Source organism: Colius striatus, chromosome 9, assembly GCF_028858725.1.
Source record: "Colius striatus isolate bColStr4 chromosome 9, bColStr4.1.hap1, whole genome shotgun sequence".
Taxonomy (NCBI): Eukaryota; Metazoa; Chordata; class Aves; order Coliiformes; family Coliidae; genus Colius; species Colius striatus.
Genome location: NC_084767.1, coordinates 24,246,767 through 24,265,815, shown reverse-complemented (window position 1 = coordinate 24,265,815; position 19,049 = coordinate 24,246,767). Strand labels below are relative to the sequence as shown.

At 39.6% G+C, this 19,049-nt stretch overlaps 1 protein-coding gene across 5 annotated transcripts in view; it reads left to right on the top strand.

Moving 5' to 3' along the window:
- UBE2F (ubiquitin conjugating enzyme E2 F (putative)) overlaps window positions 1-19,049 on the top strand; it is an 84,804-nt gene that overhangs the window by 33,871 nt on the left and 31,884 nt on the right. For 3 of the 5 annotated variants that reach the window (XM_062002684.1, XM_062002686.1, XM_062002685.1), the window contains exons 7-8: window positions 4,872-4,929; window positions 18,948-18,980. In XM_062002684.1, coding sequence (XP_061858668.1) covers window positions 4,872-4,929; window positions 18,948-18,980 — 91 coding nt within the window. Of the gene's footprint in view, window positions 1-4,871; window positions 4,930-6,255; window positions 8,085-8,246; window positions 9,787-18,947; window positions 18,981-19,049 lie in introns of those variants that run through there. The other 2 variants (XM_062002687.1, XM_062002688.1) reach the window with 2 other exon arrangements.

Here is a 19,049-nt window from a genome sequence, read left to right as displayed (position 1 = left end):
AAAATATTTTTGCTTTTAATCGTAGTGGTCTGCTCCATGCTTCTGAGAAGCTTGTATCATCACCATGAGACAGAAACCAGCCTAAGAAGGCAGTAGTACGTTCCTCATGCTCTACAGTGCCAGACAGCTGCAGGATTACTGGCAGCAAGGACTGGTGTCTGTTGACTTTGCATCACTTGAGTGAAGGATTAAAAAGCATTGGAAAAACATACAAAATTCTGCCTAAAAGTCTGCTTGCCCACGGTTATTTGGAGCTGTATGCTGGTGATACAGGAAGGTTTTTTTGACAAAAATGTATTGCTACTTTTAGGAAATTTGGCAGACCTGTAGTGTTTCTCAGTGCCTCCTGGGACTGTTGTGTTTTACACAGATGAACTTGTCACTTGACGCTAGACAGACTGATTTGAGGGTCTTGTTATTACTGTTTAAATTCCACCAGAATCCTTGTGGCTTAGTTGAGAAAGCGTAGACATTTTGAGTCAAATATTGCAAGGAAGGGAACCAGGGAACAAGGAACACTTGACACCAAATGATAGCTGGAAGTGTAAGCTCTGACTACAATGCAACTTCTTCTGAGGTTAAATAAAGCTGCACATACTTGAGTGTCATATTAAAGGGGAAAGAGTGGGCTAGGTTTAAATTCAAAGTGATGCCTAACCTGTCATAATCAGTCCAGGCATGTTCACCTTCTGTGAAATATCATGCTTCTGAATTCACCTTCAGTCCAGTCATGCCCATGAACTAGCACAGCCACACTCCAGGATTTGGACACATTCAGTGAGAAAATGTGACGACTGGCTACTTAATGCAGTTTTATTCATGCAACAGATATACAGGTTCTTATGGATTGCGGGTGGCAGTGACTGTCTGCACAACAAAGCATGTGCAAAAATAGATCTATAAGCAATAAAGCATACAAAGTACAGCCTGGCTATAAAAAGTTAAAGAGTAATTACTCAATTTAAGTCTCACCCAAGGTGTCCCAAGAGGGGAGGAAGAGAGACTCAGCCATCAGCTGATCCCGGGAGTCAGAGGTAGTCTGTGAGGGAGCTTCCCTGACATGTTCATGATGGTGTCTTCACCCAACACCCCTCTTTTCTTTAGCCATTTTTGTACCTTTTTTCACCTTCAAGATGGAGTTTGAGTGACTTTAGTCATAAATACCTTTATTAAGACTGTGTGAAATTTTCTTCCTTCACATTTAAAGGTAGAGCTTACAAAAAATTCAGGGCACAGACTCAAGGAGTGGTCGCACCTCAGAGGCAGGTAGCCTTTGGGATGGAGATGTGTTTGGGTATTAAAATGACATTATAATGAGCATTTTATCAAGATTTGACAGAACATTGGCTGAGGGTACCAAAAGTGCTGCTTATCAGTTCTAGAAGACTATCTCGTTCCCATATATCATCACAGAGTCTGACTGCAGAGCCTCCACTTTGCTCCACACTCCATGGTATTTGCAGGGATTTGCTATGTTGTGGATTCCTCACATAGCAGCAGCTGTATCCACCTTCTAAGCCTTCTTGATTTTATACCTTTCCTTAGTTGATGAACAATGCTGATTTTTAATATAAGTTTTAAAGTAAGTTAGGTAATTATGCCACTCTTGAGCATGTGTCATTGTTTCTTGTCTTTATATGGTTTTAATTATGAAAGATGAACATAGTGTTGTAACATCGTAATTCCAATGAAGTGAAGTCACTTTCTCAGTATCTGCACTAAAATGTCAGCTTTATTTGATTGTCAGTTACTTGAACATATCAAACCTCTGAAATTCAACCAGACCTGGACAGGCTGGAGAGTTGGGCAGGGAGAAATCTAATGAAGTTCAACAAGGGCAAGTGTAGAGTTTTGCGTCTGGGAAAGAAGAACTCCAGGTACCAGTACAGATTGGTGAATGGACTCTTGTAGAGGAAAGGGACCTGGGGGTCTTGAGGGACAGCAGAATGTGCATGACCCAGCAATGTGCCTTGTGGCCAAGAAGGCAAATGGCATCCTGGGATGTATTAGAAGGGCTGTGATTAGCTGGTTGAGAGAGGTTCTACTCCCCTTCCCGACTTGTGAGACTGCATCCAGTTCTGAGCTCCTCAGTTCGAGGAGGACAGGGAGCTGCTGGAGAGAGCTCAGCACAGGGCCACAAAGATGACTAAGGGAGTGGAGCATCTCCATTATGATGAAAGGCTGAGGGAGCTGGGGCTCTTTAGCTTGTAGGAGACTGAAGAATGATCTCATTAATGTTTACAAATATGTAAAGGGCGAGTGTCAGGAGGATGGAGCCAGGCTCTTCTCGGTGATGTCCAATGATAGGGCAAAGGGCAATTTGGAACATAGGAGGTTCCAAATAATTTCTCCACTGTGAGCGTGATATGGAACACTGCAGAAATTGTACAATTGGTTTACTTCTCTTTACTTTTGCAAATTAATTCTCAGCCATCACAAGGGAAGCTTCTAAATGTTTATTCAGTCTAAATAGTACTAGGTGGGCTTTCTGGCATGCCTGTATGAGACAGTGAAGTCCTGTCAGTTTTAAAAGTCACTTCAAGTAAACAGATTTTCTTGCCTATCAGGTGTCTTGAAATCCTGGTGCCTGAAACCCTGAGATGACTTTTGTGACATACCTGGCAGCTCATCACAGGAAGTCTCTTGAAGCACTGAGTGAGAAACTGTTGGTTGTGCCATTTGAGAGCTTCCTTAGTTACCCACTCCTCTATGGCCGCAGGACCAATAAATGACAGGTCTCTGAACAGAAGCTACATGCAGATGCCTGTTCATACACTAACCTAGTTCATGATGTATTTTGTGTATTTCTGCTCACATACAGCAGAATGAAAACCTAAGTATGATGCTCTGAGAGCAGATCACCATTCAGACTTCTGAAGTATGTCAGTTATATTGAAGTTGTAGAATGGTAGGGGTTAGAAGGAACCTTTAGAGATCATCTAGTCCAACCCCCCAAGTCATCCCCATGTAGAATGTGAGATGAGATTGCCCTAGACAACTTGTGCTGGGAAAAGTCCTGGCCACTGATTGTCACCAGCTGGAGATGTGCCAAGAGCACTCTGAGGCTTTGGGAAGCCGGAATGGTGTTAATGAGGCTTAGCTGATGTGCTCAGGTACTTTGAATTCTAGCAGTGGATATTTTTATGATTTTGTTGTGTATGTTAACTTGCTCCTCACTCCTAAGTTCAGAGTGAGGTATATGAACAGGCAGAGGGGAATGTTGTGGCATAATTTTATGAGAAACAGATAGGAAGCAAACTGAAAAGTCTGTTATTTGCTTGAAACCTGAAAATCCCAACCCTTGCCTCTTCAGCAGCATTTTCACTTTTACTTTTCGAATCTGAACAAAAATTTTGAGCTGCCCTGGTGGTAATGGCATATTGTATCTTTCAAAAGGCACAGAAATGAGATTAGCAGCACAGTTAAGGTGGAATGGTCTTGTCCAGTATGATCATCCTATTCTTCACATCTCTACATTGAACAAGTAATGCTAGTTGTAGTGTATTTCCTTGGGTTAAAAACTCATTACATTCAATCAAAAACTGTGTGGATAGCCTGGATGGTCCAGCCCTCTACTGTAATTTAAAAATAATATGTGCCATCTTGAAAGTTGATAAAACCCAATAGTTCAAGACTATTTCATTTTTACACTATTATTTTGGTAGCAGAAGCTAGTGGAGGTGATGAATTTTCTTGCTTTGCTACTTTGATGTTTAAGTTTTCAGTTTTAAATTACTTCATTACAGAGGAAGATGTGATTGTGAAATGCTCCAAGAAGTTTCCAGACTTTCTCATTCAGATTTTTTTGCATTCACAACTGTGAGCAAGACTCCAGCTCATTTCTCAATTACACTCTCATCTCCTATATTTTCATTTCTCATAACTGATGATGCTTTGCTTTGAGTGGAAGGGTCCTAACCAACTGAATACACCTCAATGATTTCAACTTGTGAATAGGCACAACAGCTTCACTGGACTTAACATGTAGCATAATGTACAGGTCAAAAAAAAATCTATGCAGTATGTGTGTGTGTATAGGAAAGTCTATATCTTAATTATTTATATTAAAATTCATACATATATAACAATTCAAGAACATGTATTTTAGTTTATAAGGACCTTTTTCCTCCTCTAAGCAATCTCTCTTGCCCGGGGTAGTCTTCACTGTGATTTCTACGTGGGAATATATGGTGCTGAGTTAGTATGTAAAGCCTTAACACATTCTGCATGCAACGTAGCCAACCTGCTGGAGAGGACTGTAAGACCCTGCCTGCCTTTAGACTTCCCTGCACTGCATCCCCAGAGACCCCAGATCCATCTGTTCATCTTATGGCTGTTGCAGAACCTTCCTAAGTAGACATGCCAAAGCTATTTTCACTTTACTATCCCTGCTTTTAAGAAGCTGAAGTCCTCTCACAGAAGAGAGAATGACAAATCCTCTTTCTTAATACCCTCTTTTGCACGGAAGTGTGTAGACTTGGTGAGAGGTCATTCTGTGTAAGCTGAAGATGGACATGTTCTAAACTGTAGCACATGTGTCAGTGTGCTCAGGAGAAAATAAAAGTTCAATATTAAGACTGTGTCACAAGGTTATTGGTGTCACAATTGTTTGCTTGATTAAAACAATCTTATCTTTTTAACAAAGGTTAAGATCAGATTTGAGAACTCTGTACTGATACTGTGTAGAATGTAATTTGAAGAAAGCATACCAATTTTTGTGCTTTAAAATCCCTGTACCAGATATATAGTGCAAGAGGTCTGTAATTCTTGTTTTACAGTTACTTCTGAAGTTCCCAATGCTTTTTGAGATTTCTGACAAAGGTTGTTTAACTAGAAGTTGCACTGTATAATACATATATCTTTTTTTCCAGTTTATTGAGAGAACATTCAATTGATGGCACTGGCTGGGCTCCAACTAGAACATTAAAGGTACTGTTTCCTTTTAGATACATACTAGATATATCTTTTGAAATACTTTTATGGATTTGGAGACAAAGGACAATTTGCTGTAGAAGTAACTGAATGTTTTGTCTCTCAACAAGTGTTGGTGGCTATACTGAAACGAGTGTTAACTGAGTCTAGAAATGTCTAGCTAGTTTTAGTATGGCTGCACAAATACTGCGAAGACTGATAAAAGGGTTTGTAGAATGGTGTGACTGTAGATGACCCTGAGAAACATCCATGTCAAGGATGCTCTGTTTTTTTTTACTTGCACAACAAATACATCAGCATGATGTGTGCATGATTAACAGTAATCCAGAACTCTTGTAATTTCCACTGTATTGATAATCCTGACATATCAGTAGTCTGTGTTTACCATTGCCTCTCCTCCCCAAGTTCCTCTAAGTAGAGGAACCTTTAAGTGAAATCTGGCCCCAGTAAAATTGCTGGTAGTTGTGCCACTCTGTATTGCAGAAGGACTTCAGAGATTGAGCTCACCACAGCTGGATAGCGTTAACAAATTGAGAGTCATGATTCTTGCATGTACATATGTTGTCACAATCTTCCTAAGAGTATTTCATACACTTCAGTGCAGTTACTGCTCCTGTCTTGCTACAGGAAGTGCTCAGTTGTCCATTTACTGTTAACTGACCTTGCTGCCAGAAGTCTCGCAGAGCACTGAGCAATAATTTCCTTTTGCTTTTACCAGGAACCCTGCCAGAATTGCTTCTTAAAGTTAGCTACATTAGGTAGTTAAAGGGAATGCATGTCAGGTGTTTGTTTCTTTTCAAAAGGCAAATTGAAAAGGATTTTCATCTCTTCATAAGCATATAACTTTCCAGAAAGTAAAATAGAATCAGTGTATGTATTTCATGGGTTTTCTTAAACACGCTTTCCCTATTTTTTTCATCAGTTGGCATGATTTTGTTTTGCCCCTTGTGCTTCTGTTTTCCTGTTAGGTTAAATCAAGACACCGAGTAATTAGGTTAACTGGTTCTGCTCCTGTCCCTGTATTTCATTCCCAGAGAAAGTGTCTGAGCTACAAGTTCTAAGCTTCATCCATGAAAAAATTAATACACCAGTATTGCACTGGGCAAGAGTGTATGTTTATTTTTCTCTACTCTCATAGCTTTGTTCATTGTATCTTTCTTACAGAGATTAAAATACTGCTGCATGTTAAGACTAGGGGTAGGAATGACTGTTGATATTATGAGTACTTAACTTCCTGTCTTCAGTGAAGGGAGAAGGTGCATATTAATCTTTTCCATTTTATCCTTGCATCAGTTTGGTAATTTCTTCTTGTTAATTGCATAGGTTAAACATCCTGGAATCTCACCTCCCAGAAGACTCAAATTACTGAATATTATGAAGCACTGTATGTTTTGCCTTCAATAAGTTAGAGGGGAAAAAACCTCCACAACCCTAAACAAAAAACCCCAGGAACTTTGTGGGTGTTGGGATGAAAGATTCAGCAACAGGAAAGGAGATAGTATCCTAACTTTAAAAAGAAAAAAAAACCCAACCAAACAAAAAAATCCAAGATTTCTCTTGGATTTTATTTTTCCTTACGGATATGGAAGCTCCAAATTTCAAGCTCATGTTTTATCGCTTTAAAAAAAAAACATCCCAAATTACAAAGTTTTCACTCCTGGCTTTGTGTCTTCAGAGTCTCCATTTTAAGTAAATGTGCAGTTTCAGTGAGTGAGCTCTCACTTGCCATGATGTCACTTCATGGGATCTGAAATGTCATCACAAAAAATAAACACGACATGTTGGTCCTGCCTCCCAAGTTGTGCCTCTGTAGAAACACTCTAGTTAGATTGTGCTTCTGGTACAAAAGTAACTTAATAAAAAGTAGAGCAGAAACAACCATTGGGGATGTTGGGAAGCTACAATCACTATTCCCAACACAGTGTTTTTGCTTTGGATACAAATTGTAATTAGACAGTAACTCACATCTGCAGTGAGTCTGTTCTTTGTCAAAGATATTCTTTGTTCATTCCAAGTAGACTTTTTGTAAGGGCTGATAAACATGGGAGAGGTGAGTCTTGGTCAGAGCACGGGTTCCTGACAGCTGCTCCATCAAGTGCTCTTTCAGATTGTCACCTGTGAAGCTTCATGCATGCCTTCCTAAGTGTTTTGAAACTTCATTAGTGTCTAAATGCTTAGATTCTAGGCTACACATGCCTCAAGTTGAAAATATTTAGTTGTGCTGATTTATCCACAGTATGGCCACATAGTCAAGTTATTTGTCAGTGTGCATTGTGGTAGGTATATGTTAACTATAGAATTACATACAATAATGGAACATCTCAAGCTGGAAGAGACCCATAGGGATCATTGAGTCCAACTCCCTGTTCCTCACAAGACTGCCTAAAACTAAACCACACAAAGCATTGTCCAAACACTCCTTGAACTCTGCAGTGAGTGACTGGTAGCAAACAAGAGCCATGAGTGTGACTCAGACTACTTTTATCTCGTAATACACCACCTACACCCACTAGTGTAGCATTCCCGAGTCCTTTGTTTCCAGCATTTGGATGTCATGGCGTAGAGAACCTGATCATCTTTACAAGGAGAATACTGTGTGAATTTGCACAGGAGGACTACAGATAGTATCTCCTTTTGACCAATGATTAATTTGAAAGTCAGTATTTCATATTCCATTCATCAATGATATGAAGGCAGCCTCATTTTCTGGAGGAATAACTCCTAAAATTGTCTAATAAAGCTCTCTAAACCACTGCTAAAATATTTGAGAATGAGGATGTACTGTATTTCTGTGACAACTGACATTACTAATGCAGCCATTCTAAGTGTCATAGAAAACCCATTCACACAGATAACACAAACCCTCAAAAGCTGCTCGCCCAAACCAGCTTTGCTGTACGCTACTGCATGCTTTTCATGTTATGCACTCAACCTTATAGAAGGCATAAGGTTTAAAAGTTGTAGATTGTCTCATCTTCTGTCTCCTTGTGGTGGCAGCAGAGCTCTTACGTGAAAAATCCTTCAGAATGAACTGCTGTGACCTTTTTAACACATTCTTTAGTATTGAATGGGTAGAAACTTGAAGAGGCATTTGAATTGTATCTTTGAACTTTATGAAATAAAAATTGAAATATTTTAAATACTCTATAAAAGTTACCTGATAAAATGCATTTTATCAATGTAGAGAATTTTTAAGGGAGAGATAAAACGCTAACTCTATATTTTTTTCTAGCATTTTGTTATACTTAGTGTCATCTCATCCATAACTGAATTCTCTAAGTTACTAAATGTTGAGTATTATCTTTTTTTTCCAGTTCTTCCTGATATGGAATATGTTTCCATGGACCACTCTTAACAGCAGTGTGTGCACTAAACAATGTATGATTTCTGAGTTACTGTATTAGATATTTAATTTACCTACACTTATAAATCACTATTTATGTGGCTGTAAGTGGTTTTTTTTAAGAAATACATCTGAATCCAAAATGCACAGATAATTTCTGGTAGCAGTTTAGTCTGCAGAGTAGTGGTTGTGTAAAAACTGGTGTAATGCTTTCAAACTGATTTTTGTGAAATCTTCTACTTCTTCATAGCTAGCCATGAATTGGCAACAGGAGCTTGCTTACCTTTCAGTCTCTATTCTGTTATGTTCTGCATAATTTTATTGCATACCTTTCCTCTCTAAACCAGAATATTTATAAAGCTGAGAACTGCTGAAGTTGTTCTGGGCCTCTGCTCAGACTGTCTGCACTTGCTGTTATCCTGCTTTTAGGTTTGATGGTCAAAATTTTTCTAGGCAGAAAGCAAATAGATGGCTTTCATTCCATTCTGTTCTCAGATTATGTCACTGGATGCACCAGATTTAAATACCTAGTATATAATAATACTGTTATTATTTCTCTGATACCAGGCTTCTTCCCTCTCAATAATTCCAATTTCAAACTCAGAAGAGCTTCAGCAGCTTGTGTTAGTCCTGACCATGCATTTCCTTGTCCCTTATTCACCATGACTATCATCTGCCTAGTTAAAATAGGTCTCCCTGTTATTTATCAGCTTTCTCTCAAATGCTTGGCTATAAAAATTATCTCAGGGATGGTTTTTAAAAAATAAAGGAAATGGATCTGCGTATTGTGATTGCCTAATTGGTTCTAAAAGTCAAGCTCTTCCTTCTGCAATTACATCTAATAAACTGCAACTGGAAATTGGTCAGTGACTGATTTATGAACCATAAAAATAATCAAAGCACACTTGTGGAACCCTGCTGGCTGACTCTGGAGGCCTGAGCATAATGATATTAAAACCAGTATCTTAAAAGGCATGGTAAATGTTTACAAGGAACACTTGGTCCTTTTTATTTTTTATTATAACTGTTTTGATAGAACTACAGTTGGTCTCAATGATTGGAGAACTATTTTTTTGTAGGATTTTCCTGTTTACTGATAAGGTATATATGGATTTTTAGTTCTCCATTAAGATATTTTGAAGAGCTGACTTTTGTCATTCTCATGTTTTTACTGTATGGAGACACAGGAGCAGGAATGGGAAACATTAAGATAGTCTTAAACTAGAGGTATGCAGGCAGCTTCTTCTACCTGCATGTAGGAAAACAATATTTTTCTTTTCAGGAATTCCTTTCCCATACCTTCAGATACCAGATTAAGAAATGTCTGTCTTTGCTATTAGATTATCCAATCTAAATGGAATTAACTCATTTACAATGAACTATTGTTATTTGGAGTTTACCATCAGGCTTGCTTATTTCATTACTGTTTAATACTAAATGGAAAAATGTCCTATTTGTTGCATTGGTTCTGCTGTCATCTTAAGGCAATAAAATGACTTTATTTGAAATGATGTAAATGTCAAACTGTAATCTTTTGGTATAGAGTCTTGACTTAATTTTTCCAGTTATGTTTACCTTGATGTTTAAGCATCGAGTTTTAAAAGCTTTGGTGTAAGCACAAAACTTTCATGCAATGTCTTAACAAAAATAGGTGGTCTGTCAAAATTATATGTAATTACTGTAGAAAAGTATTTTAAACAGGCAATAACTGTCACTGTCTTCAAGATGAATAGGAAAAGGTAAACCTGCGTGTTGTATGTTGCTCATTACTTCTTGATGTTGATTTTCTTCAGTTGGCTTCATGGTAACATTGTTCTGCTATTGATTTATTCAAGTCCTATTTTAGAATGAATCTTCGTACTATTTGTAGAAATGTTGAAGCATGTGCTTGTAAAAGCTGCCTTTTTGGATAGAATATGTTTGTCCTTCATACTCGTAAAGTAAGGAGAAGAAGGCTTTCTTCTCCATGAAAAGAAGAAAGCAGAAGGCTTCATGGCAGTGACAAAGAGTACAAATTACAGCTTTTACAGCACAGTAGGGGGAAATTGCTGCAAAGTCAAATAGAGTTTAGTGAGAAAATTCTTGATCTTCTATGAATTTTACATCTATCTCCTGGGATTTTCTTGATCGCAGTCACCAAGGTTACAAAAGTGAGCACCTGACAAATTGTACGTGTGGTCACAAGGGGGATATGAACTCTGGTGTCAAGGTGTCTGCCACCTCATGGTAGAGACCAGTATAGAGGCTGTGAGCACTGGGGAGAAACAAATTGCCCTCTGTGGTTACAGTAATTCACTACATTAAGCAGAGGAATACCTGTTGGTTTCCAAGTTGTGTGCCTTCAACTGTCTTCTCTGGTATCATACAAGGGTTGAGCCAGGAGGACATTTCAGACAGTGTTTTTGACTCCTGCAGTGTTGCCCATTTAAAACTTTTTACACCACCTTATTCCTCCTTCTACTATTTCCAAGAGGTGTGGTAGTGCCCACCACCTGAGCCTGCTTCCCCCCAAGAGCAGTGTTCAGCAGGGTGGGAGGGAAGGAAAGGAGTGAACCGAATTCTGTACCTGCAGCAGCTGTTCGAGAAGGACACTCTGCATGAGCCGACATGTAGATATGGGGGCTTGCATTTGTCTGAGGAACAGGCAGAATGACTTTCTGGGAGTCCTCAGCTCCTCAGCTGTGCTATACTTGGCTGACTGTGGGTTTTATGAGTGACTTTCTGACAGAAACACTGCTCAGAGGAGGACTGTGCCTGCTTATGTCTCAGTGCACCCTCTGGGATCACATCCCAGCTCATCTTCATTTGCAGAAGTGCTTTCCTCCCTTGCATGCAGAGAGCACTTAGAGGTCCAGTTCTGGTGATTCTCTGTGATATCACAAAGACTCCTAGGGCCACATAGTACATTGTCTCTTGCTGCCAGTATCTTTATTCTTTCCCCACTCAACAAAGTAAGTAACAAAAAAACCCATATTCTTGCAAGCATATAGAGGGAGGGAAAGACCACCACAGCAGCAGGGAGCTCTACCTATAACTTAACAGAAACAGGACAGTGCAAGTGTGTAGTCTTATCCTTTATTCCTTGAAGACTTACTCTTTATTTGCTGAAAGGGTGAGGTGAACAGTGTGGGCCTTAATCAAAGGAATCTGTAAAGGAGAGAAAAGCAAGCCTGTGGCCATTGCATGTCCCTGAAGGTCTGGACACTGATCTCCAAAGAGCTTCATCCAAGTAACATGAAGTCCTTCAAAGCTATATTCTGTTCTTGCAGGACTCACAGGGCTAGTACACAGTGTGCTGCTGCTGAAGATGGCAAGACCACTCTTTCTCTCTCAAAGATATCCATACCTGTGTGTGTGTGTATGTGTATGTATCTTTTTAACCTATTTCTACTGAAATTTTTACTCCCTGTCCACCCTAAAGATGTGTACAGAAAGTGGTATGCTTTTGAAATCACAAGTGGGCAAAGGGCAAGGGAGTTGCTGATGTGTGTTGGGATGAAGAGCAGGTTCACGGGGTATCCTTGAATGGGTTTTGAAGGGAATGTTTCGCAGAGCAGCAGGAGTATGCTTAAGATGTCCTCCAAATTCTCCTGTCTCCTGTATCTTAGAGCATGGATAGCTGATGAGCAAGAAGCTTTATCATGCACTCCCAAGTAACTTCTGTTTCAGATCCTCAGTCATGAGCTGGTTTGTGTCACCCTCCTTAAACCATAGTTGTCCTAAGACTTGAGAGCAGGGGCTTCTATGTCATCTACTGCAATTATGTCCTCTGATTCTCCTCTTGGCAACTGTGAGAACACTCACTGTCTGTTGCTGCCACTGGGTCTTTGTGTTGGAGAAGCTTTGAATTCTCTTACAATTCAGTCTCAGAGTCTGTGCTGCATGCCTCCTTGTATTTTCTGGGATACTGCAGTGGATATCAGCATTGCAGAAGACAGCTCAAGAGATGCAGTGAAACACAAGGGGCTAGATACAGAAGGAACAGTGATTTATTGAGAAGGCAGGGAATGACAGTAGAGGGTAGAGGCAGATACAGAAGAGACAGAGGTTTTGAAACAGGAAATGGCTAGATGAAGGACAAAAGAGTCACAACCGTTTGAGAACATTTGTGTTGGCAAACAGAGAAACATGCACATGGTTTGTCTTTTTCTTTAATGTAAGAAATGCTTCAGAGTGTATTAGGAGTTTCCAGTGCTTCAAAACCTTCTTTTTGGTGTAGTTTGGAGGGCGGTGGCCTCTGTGTTAGTCTAGACCTCTACATGCCTGCCTGGTGCTGGAGCCCATGTGACAGGTATCTACAGCAGGACATCTAGCCTGACTTTATCCGGAAGTTTTCTTTTCACACACCACAACTGCTCTGACCCCACATACAATGGGGACAGGTGGAGATCCCACTTCAAGATGGCACTGCCGCTCTGAACCGAACCTGGGCCTGCTCATTGGTGCCCTGCTCGCCATGCAAACCCCTGGCCCCACCATGGTTCTTCTGAGGGCGGGACCTGATCTCCTGATGGGCACCAAGGACTGCAGAGGGCCTGGAGCTGTTCAGCAAAAATTGAATTGTGAGAGAGATTTAGTTGTTGCAGTCAATGACATTTCTGAATGTTGTTGATCCTAGTTTAGGTAGGTATTTGTAGCTGTTGCAAAAGGCACACACAGCTTTGCCACAAGGCGCCTTTCAGCGGTTCAAGTCTCCCTCTGTAAAAGTAGTCATTTTAAAAATACAATGCAAAGGATTTGTTTTTTCAAACCTCTCTATGGTGCCTAAAATGTCCATTGTTACTGCTTTCATTTCTTTGCCATTCTTCTCCACCTCTAAAAATTGAATAAAAAGCAGACAAAAAAACTTTTCACCCAGTAAAAAGAATTTAAAAGCCACCGAATACAACCTTGTCTGTAGATCTGACATTGTTCTGTAGGGATGCGTTGTGTCGTATTTTGATTTTATAAATTGGCTTATTGGTTCTGTAAGAAGTGATTTCCCCTCCCCCTCATGTAGTAACCTTTCCTTTATAAAAGATTTGCAAAAATGTTCTTTGTGTTCAATATAGTAGCTGTTATTGCTAGCACATATTTAAAGAGTGCTTCAGTGGAACAGTGCAGTACGTTAGTAAGTCTAATTAAACCGTTCTTGTTTTCCTCAAATTTTTGATTTCTGAATGCACAATTGTGTCAACTTTAATCAGTTGAGTGGTCTCCAGAGGGTGGTTGCTTTAATGTTCATGATCGCTATAGTGGTATTCATTAAGAAGCTATCACAGATTTCTCCAGGGAACAATTTGTAAAAGATTATCTACTTGCTCTGAAGTAACCTTGGGGACAAATGTCAAAGAGTCAGTAACAAAAGTACAGGATTTGAGATGAGTGCTCCTACATTTTTGGCAATTCACAACTGTCTTCCTCTGGGAGAGGAACAGACTATAATTGTTCCTATTTTCTTCCCACTGGTATATCTGAACACAGAAGAAATCCTTTTCCAGCCCTCTTACTTCTTTTGTGTTTGCTAACTGGAGCGGTTCATGCCATTTAAATTACCCAAAGCCCTCTAAGTAAGCTACTGTTGTTGTGTTTGGGTGGGAAGCTTGGATTGGAGGCACATGATAATTGAGATGGCCTTTGTGGTTGACTAAAGAAACTGATGTTGTCTTCATCACCTTCATCCAGGTGGCTTACCTGCACAGGAATTTTGTAGAGTATTGTAGCAGTGTTATATGCAACATTAGAGAGGAGCAGGAAAGGGAGAGGAAATGTAAACCAGAACATTTTATTTGGGAGAGGGCTGCTTAGGAGAAAAGGAGTTTTTTCATAAGCTAAGATTCCACCCAGGTCTGGAATGAAAACATACCCTTTTTTTAACCTGTTGGACTAATCCTAAGTTTTCTGCAGTTGGTTTTATGATAGTGGTTGTAAAGGGATTGTTCATCCATGGGAGAAATCTGGGATGTTTGTAGAGGTGTGTCAAGGAGGCAGAAACAGAAGTCTGCGGTAGAGTCTGCGGAAGTTCGGGCTGGGTGGCATGAAGGATGCTGGATTTTCTAGGCTGTAGTGAAGAGATAAAGAAACTGGGCTTGTTTGTAAGAGATGTCAGATGACAGTGAATGGAAATAGAAGACTATCTTGAGCTCGAGAGCGTGCAGACAAACAGCAAAGAGCTGCCCCAGGAGACAGCCATGCAGTGACCTGACTTTCAGCATAATGAGTTTTTGGGTGTAATTTCAAGCTCAAGCCCTTTTCCCAACTGTGATGTACAAAGCTTGGCACTTGTTTTATTGGAGTTACTGCTTGAGTTTGGTTAAAAAAAAAAAAAAAATTGCTTCAGATATCTGCTTGAATAAGTGAGCGCTGCTCCTTTTGTTGATCTGAATGGCTTAAATTGTTTATATACAGAAAATGGTTTGGCACGGAGCTTTAATTTAATCAGTCTATTAAATCAGAAATGCTCCTTGGATCTCTAAAGAAATTTCTCTGATTGGAAGTTCATTAGCTGTTTTTGTCTGGCTTGTTGTCTGCTTAAATTAAGGTATTAAATGTACTTTCCCTATAAAAAGAAAATCTTCATTTACAATTTACATGTTTATGCTGTCTTTAAAAGAAATGCTGTGTGTGGCTTTCCAAACATCGGCAGGCGTAGCTAAACACTTGTCTGGGACATGATTTCAATGGCATTGCTTTTGTGAAGTGGTTGTGAGAACTGCCACTTGGGAAGATGTGACTAGCTGAATTAGGACCTCCTACAAACACAGTGCTTGGAGGCTCTCTAGCCTCAGGAGAGGCTCTTTCAGAAGCTGTGTGAACTGATTTTTTTTCTTTTCCTCATTTGGCATGCTGTATATAAATTTGTGGGCAAGGGTTTAATGTAACTTTCCACTCAATTGCAGCACAAAAAAACTCAAGAATGAAAGGGAGTGATTATAAAGGGTGATTTATAGCAGTCTGTTGATCTTCTGACTTGCTTGTGTTGACTTCCCCATCCTTGAGCTCAAAATGGTGACAGTGCCATGGAGCAGAGTGCATTTCTTTTATTATACCTTCTTGCCCGTTGTGGGTTTAACCAGGATCCGCTCTGTTTGGGAAACCTGGCTCTTTAGTTTAGAGAATTCAAGTACGATGCTTGAACTAACATAGTAGATGTTAATTGAAAACTCTTGCACAGTTGGCTCACAGAAGCACCCAGCCTCATGAGTGACAACAAGGGGGATGGACAGAGGGCCTGTTTGGACACAGCTGAAGCAAAAAACAGATAAAAGGGTTTGGGGAATTCAGCCTTTTCTACAGAGTCTATCCTGAGCAGATCATGCTGCTTCATTACAAAAAGCACAAGAGGTCCTGGGTACCCCTCAGTAGTGCGTATGCTCCTACTCTGTAACTTTGATGTGGAGTATGTAACAGAAAACAGACAAAAGGAAGCACTGTAGAGAAAACAGCCTTATCAGGTATTGGCCATGTGAACAGGCAGATGCCTATGTCTAATTCTTCTTTTGTAAGTAAATGCTGTTATTGACATGAAGCAGAATAAATATGTGCATTATTAACATTTTAAGGCATCATCTGCCCTGCGTGTGAAGAAAAGCTTTAAAAATTCTTGTACATAGGACTAACTTTCTGGTTTTGGAGTGTCTAAGCTGGAATTTCAGTAAGTGTTCGAAGTCAAGGATGATGGTTCATTACATTTTAAAAGAAAAACAAGTTTTTTAACTGTTAAATCTGACAGGATCTTTGAAGACTTGCAAATGCTTTTAGTTTGTTGGGAAAATGTGAGGCAAGCATTCAGGCAAATGCTTATCTGCATGCAGCAAGCAGCTCTGCTGAAGTCAATAATTATTTTTGCATGCAGCAGTGTCAATCCTAGAATTAAATCCAGACTAGCCTCAAACTCATTATAAGTGTTGCCCTCCGATAGTAATTTAGTATTATATTTTATGGAGCCATGCAAGGGTATAAAATGAATCCAGCAAATCATAAAAATGGAATAGATAGAAATGATATTACAAATTTTACACATAATTTATTCCATAATAATAATAATTTTATGCTTTTTGCTGTTTAGAATGGCTGTAAAAATGTACAGCACTCTGAAAACTCACAGCCTTACCTGTGGGTTTTTGCTGATTTTTTTGGTGTCTGGGTTTTTTGGACAAAACTGTGCGAAGCAAGCCTGAGACAAGTGTCCCAAAGCCTTAAAACCAGGGTTCAACAAATGAGAATTTGGTAGCTATTTAGGTAAACTTCAAAAGCCTTACCTTACTTGAGTAAGGTAGGGCTCATCCTTGTTTGAACTGGAGCAGAAGCTGTTTTGTCTGGAGAGATTATCTGCAAGTGTCCTCGATTGGGAAGCTCTGGGAGACTGGAGGCCCTGTTAAGTGTAAAGAGAGGGTGAGCTCTTTGGATTTCAGAATCAATGGGACTGAACTGCTCTTTCGTTTGTTTCCTTTTATCCTGTTGTAAGTGGCTGAACAGTTGTGAACAGATTTTCCCCGACTCTGTGAAATGGACAATGTGCTAAGGAACTCCTCATACCTCTTTAGAATGTTCTTTACATTCAGTATTGTAATTCTGCATCATGTTCTCCAGCTACAGTCTACTGTCACTTAATGTAGATGAAAGACAACACTTAAAAAGTTAATTTATTCTTACTTCTTCAAGTGGAAGAAAGCAAATTATCAAAGTTGCTGGAATTGCACAGTAGGTTAAAATTGGATGCAAGAAATTTGTAACAACCCCAAGGCAATGACTCTGCATCCCTGAAGGACAATAGAGTCTTTGAGGGCAGCAGTGGAAGAGACTCCTGAACATCAGGGCTTAGAGCTTCTGATGGGGTAGAGTGACTGGAAGCAGAAGCACTCTCAGCCATCACTGGTTACACACCCCGTGTCAGTCAGTCCTTGGTCTGCACCTACTTTCCAGACTTTCCACACCAATCTAATCTTCCTTTAACCAGTGACTTCAGCTTATTTTTTCTCTAGCACTACTGTACTGTACAAATAGTTTATCCTCAAGATTGCTTAATACAAGTTTCCTCAATATCACATTTTGCTAACCTCCACTTTGTCCTGGTTCAGTGACACTCATGGTTGAACAAGCACAGAAGCTAAGCAGAGGTTTAAAATGATGACTTTCATCTTTCATTTGAAGTAGTAGTCTGTTTTCTCATCCTGGCCAAGGAACTGACAGCATGATCGTTTAGGATTAGAGATTGACTGCTCAGCACTGTAGGCTTAAACTGTCTGGATAGCTGTAATTCTTCCTTTTCTCAGGCATGTCCTTTTTTGCAGTTCATGTATCTGTACTGCCAATAAAGGTGATGAGTACATTTGAAAGAGCTGCTATCTTTGCCACACTTGATGATTTCAGAAGCTCTATTAGGAGGAGATGCTGAAACTGAAGACTGTGTCTGACAATATCAGCTTTGCTGGGCATATTTGCGTTATTAAAAGCAGATAAATTGAGTAGGTTCTTTGTGCAAGATCAAAGGAAAATTGGATTGTGAGAGGCTGTTGTCCAGGTAATGCTGACATTGTGTCTTTTTCATTAGGATGTAATTGGATAGTATTATTAAGGGGTATGTATTTCTCTGGTCTCCCACTGTCAGCAGAGGGCCTGGAGGAGAAAACAAAAGTGAAATATACTTGTTTATTGAAATCCTTTACCACGGGCAGGAAGTTTTTACTTTGAGGCTTGATCTTCAGTGTCAAAGGTACACTTTGGCCATTAAATGATTAATGTGCAGTGTTTGTCCACTTGTGGAAATCAGACTGTGGTTTTCATGGGTAGGCAGTCAAGTGCTAGCAGGCTGTAAGGGCAGGAGGTGGATTGCTGTTCTTACTAAATTATCTGGTAGATGTGAGTTCCATCCCAGACTTCTGTGGGATGGTGCAGTACGGTAGGTTAGTTGTGCTGCTGCTAAGAAAGTAGTCCTTCTAGGTAGACAAGCTTAGTCTCAGAGTTTGTGCTAGGTGATGCTTTTAAGTCTCTTTCTGTAATATTTGGATCCTGTGTGTTTTCTTGAATGTTGTAACTGAGGATGTAGACTCTTCAGACAGTGTCAGTAGAACCTTTTTGGAGATGTCCACCCCAAAATACGCTGTGTTTGATCACAGCTTTGGGAGACAGATACCACTGAAGCTTTCTATTTGCAGGAATTGCAAACCTTCTCTATTCATCTGTGTTTGAATAGATACTTAAAGGCAGTAAAATGATTTGAGATGTATGCTCATATAAGAATGATATTTCTCCATACTCATGCTACACTTAAATCTCTCTTCTCTGAAATTTTGACAGTTGCAAATATTTGTCTGACACAATTTTAGGAATGGATTGCAGAATTAAGTTTTATACCCACCTTTTTCAACTAAGCAGTGTAGTCAGTTGGTGACTTATGCTAAGCTGTTATTCTTTTCCTTGAGCACAGAGGAGCAACAAGAGTAAGGCTCTTATACACACAGAATGATATTAACTTGTATCTGAATGTGAATTACCTGGGGTTTTGTGTCTTTTCAATGTAAAGCATCCACAAAATGGGAAACCTTTTTCAAAATTTGGATTTAGATTAGTAAAACATCACAATCTAGATTTGATTTTCAGGAATGTAATGGATTCATGGAAAAACAAATTATGTGACCATGTTCAAAATGCCTGAAATGCATGCCTAATTGACTGTGCTTTTCTTTTCCAGGATGTTGTCTGGGGGTTAAACTCTTTATTTACTGTAAGTAGATTAATATTTTGCACATCCACTTTCCTTTTTCCTGCCTGCTTTAGTTTCAGTATCACCAAA